Source organism: Procambarus clarkii, chromosome 65 (genome assembly GCF_040958095.1).
Source record: "Procambarus clarkii isolate CNS0578487 chromosome 65, FALCON_Pclarkii_2.0, whole genome shotgun sequence".
NCBI classification, from domain to species: Eukaryota; Metazoa; Arthropoda; class Malacostraca; order Decapoda; family Cambaridae; genus Procambarus; species Procambarus clarkii.
Window position 1 is genome coordinate 10,258,442 of NC_091214.1, and position 3,425 is coordinate 10,261,866.

A 3,425-nucleotide genomic window follows, 5' to 3' on the forward strand; every position below is an offset into this window, starting at 1 on the left:
ATTTAAATGCAAAGTAGTGCATTCACCATGGGAGCAATGTTTCCTTCAGAAAGTATATAAACGTGTACCATTATATTTTTATAAATAAATTGCAAGCATATTCTTTAATTTGAAAAAAAATGAGGAAAACCTAAGACTTAAATGTAGAAAACCAGTTACAAACAAAAGTAAGAAGTAGGAAAAATAATGTGTGGCACCAGAAAGAACACTGGAACGCCTAGGTGAGCGTCGCCGCCATTATCACAACACGGGACGGTGAGTGTCCAGACATGAGCATAAAACCTTCCCACGTACGATCGTCGTCGTCCCTAAATCAACACAACAACCTTCCCACAAACTGCACCTATCATAAAGAAGAAGCCCACCATTGACCTTCAAGTGCCCACATCAAGTCTAACTCTACAACAGCCTAAGAAACAACACTCAAGCCTTGCCTAAGACTTAACATTGACGCCCCACCGTGAGGCGTCACCCAGCATCAACACTCATGCAGTCATCCGAGGAGAAAACCTTCCCACAAACTGCACCTATCATAAAGAAGATGAAGACTCACCAGTGTCCAGAGTGTGGGAAGGTATTTACTCATATTGGAAATATGAAGCGTCACATGTTAGTGCATTCGGGTGAAAAACCTCATAAGTGTCCAGAGTGTGGTAAGGTATTCACTCGTCTTGGAAATATGAAGACTCACATGTTAGTGCATTCGGGTGGAAAACCTCATAAGTGTCCAGAGTGTGGGAAGAGGTTCAGACACCTTGGAAGTTTGAAGACTCACATGTTAGTGCATTTGGGTGAAAAACCGCATAAGTGTCCAGAGTGTGGGAAGGTATTTACTCATATTGGAAATATGAAGCGTCACATGTTAGTGCATTCGGGTGAAAAACCTCATAAGTGTCCAGAGTGTGGGAAGGTATTTACTCATATTGGAAGTATGAAGCATCACATGTTAGTGCATTTGGCTGAAAAACCTCATAAGTGTCCAGAGTGTGGGAAGGTATTTACTCATCTTGGAAATATGAAGCGTCACATGTTAGTGCATTCGGGTGGAAAACCTCAAAAGTGTCCAGAGTGTGGGAAGAGGTTCAGACACCTTGGCAGTATGAAGACTCACATGATGATGCACAATGATGAAAGACCTTTTGAGTGTGATGAGTGTGGCAAAAGGTTTAGAGCTCGTGGCTCTATAATAAGTCACATGTCAGTACATACAGAAGAAAGGCTTTTTGAGTGTGATAAATGTGGCAGATTATACAAGTCACGTAACGGTATAAAAGCACACATGTTAGTGCATTTGAATGATAAACCTTCATGAGTGTCCAGAGTTTTGGAAGAGATTCAGTCATCTTTGTAATATGAAAACTCACAAGATGGTGCATTTGGGTGATTGGTTAAACATTTTGAGTGTGAGAGATAAATCGGAAAATGTTTTAAGTGTAATGTATAATAAAGCACATATTAGTTCATTAACTTATAATACCATTTTTACAATTTTAAAATTGTTGGAAATTGTTAACTTTATCAGGAAAATATCTTGCACTCTCCATAGCTGCAACCAATTATTTCATTATATATTTTTATACTGTTTTAGCTTACCCAATTCCATATACTGTATTCAAAAACATGGTGTTGCTATTTCACTATAACTTGTTTCTCACTCTCCAACCCCTGCCCTATTTTCCTTTCTGTCGTCATGATCGTGTATCTACAACTGGTACCAATTGTCTTCTTTGATATCTGTGTACCTCATAGCTTCCGTTCCACTTTCTTCTCTGCCACAGAACAAACGTGGCAATATTTCACAGCCACAGTGCTGGCATTGGCAGTGCCATCACTGCCACCACAGTTGAAGGCTTGAAAGGAAGCCAAAAGCACTCTAGTTGATTTGTTAACTTTTAACTGTGGTTTTATATATATACTATTGTACTATTTTTATGAAATATTAAAATTATTTTTTTATTTTGCTTAATGACTGAGATATATAAATCATTAACAAATATATATAGACTGGAATTTATTTCAACTAAACCTCTTCATTTATATTTGCATCAGATATTTTTAGTAGTCTGACCTATCCACAGTAGTTATAGTGATCTAACCCCTGTATTATTGTGTGCATTAAGATAGATACTGATAAAAGGCTAACCTTAGTTCAGTAGTCATATTAGCCTGACTGGCATTTATAATTTTCTTTGTTGGAAAAATATATTTTCTCTAGCCCAACGATATATAGTAATATATATTACTCAGCTGTTATATAATATTTGCCAGACTGAGATATTTATGTTATAGCAGTTATATTATCCTGACTGACAATTATATTATCTTAACCTGCAATAATATTATACTGATTAGCAATTATATTACGTATATCCTGACTGAGAATTGCATTAGCTTGACTGGCAATTATATTAACCTGACTCAATTAAATGAGTCTGACTGGCAATTATATTACCCCCTGACTAGCAGTTATATTATCTTAACTAGCAGTAATATTACCCTGACTGGCAATTATATTAGCCTGACACTGGCAGCTACATTAGCGTGCTGGTAAATATATTATCCTGACACAATTATATTTGAATACTGGCAATTATATTATCTTATCTGACAATAATATTAGCCTGACTCTGCCACTTGTATTAACCCATTTTATAAAGTGACATTTTTCATTTATAGTATACTACCATGACTAGAATTTAAATTTTTTTTTTAGTATTTCATTGAATATAGTTAGCCTAGGCTTAATTACTGCTAGTATTTACATCAGATGTCTATATTTGCATTATTCTCAATATCTTTGATTAATAAGTATTTCTAACTATAAATTACAGTGTAATGATTATTAATTTGTAGATATGTCTAAATTTAATCATTGCATAATTAGTGTGTATGATTATTATAGGCCTGTTTTACCAGGTATAAGAGTAGCCTTTATGGCAGGGTGGCCGAACTTGCTTACTGTAAGAGCTGCAAATGATAAACCTAAGATGTTTGAGAGCTGCAGGAGAACCATTTGAGAGCCACAGCTTCCTTACTGAATAATGTCAACAGTGTCTGCTGGCTATTTATTGATGATTTTAACTCATTTCACTTATTTTTCCTAAAGTCTGATTTAGGTGGATAATCATATGAAAAGTTTTTGTGATTGGGTTCATACTGGCGTTTCAAGTTCTTGGCTTTGTAATGACTGAATGGCACTTGGCAAACAAGACACAAAGATTTACCTCCTTTAACTGTGTATGCAAACTTTGTTCCACAAGTATCGGAACTTTTTATATAGTCGTGCATTTCTTGCCTTGGATTCGGGTAGAAACTAATAGAATATTCACATTGTCAAGAATTTTTTACTAGCCACATATTAAAGGTCAAAGAGCTACGGTTTTTGCCGCCCTGTGGCCAAACCACGGCTTGCAATTTGTCATCTA

General features: G+C 35.9%; 1 protein-coding gene across 1 annotated transcript; it reads left to right on the plus strand.

Moving 5' to 3' along the window:
• The first annotated feature begins 487 nt into the window (after positions 1-487).
• On the plus strand, positions 488-1,312 carry LOC138354914 (zinc finger protein 737-like). The gene has a single exon (XM_069309394.1). It carries the CDS (start codon positions 488-490, stop codon positions 1,310-1,312), a length of 825 nt encoding a protein of 274 aa, XP_069165495.1.
• Positions 1,313-3,425: the final 2,113 nt, after the last annotated feature.

Coding starts and splice junctions, on each gene's coding strand:
- LOC138354914 (XM_069309394.1), top strand. CDS start 488: ATGCAGTCATCCGAGGAGAAAACCTTCCCACAAACTGCACCTATCATA.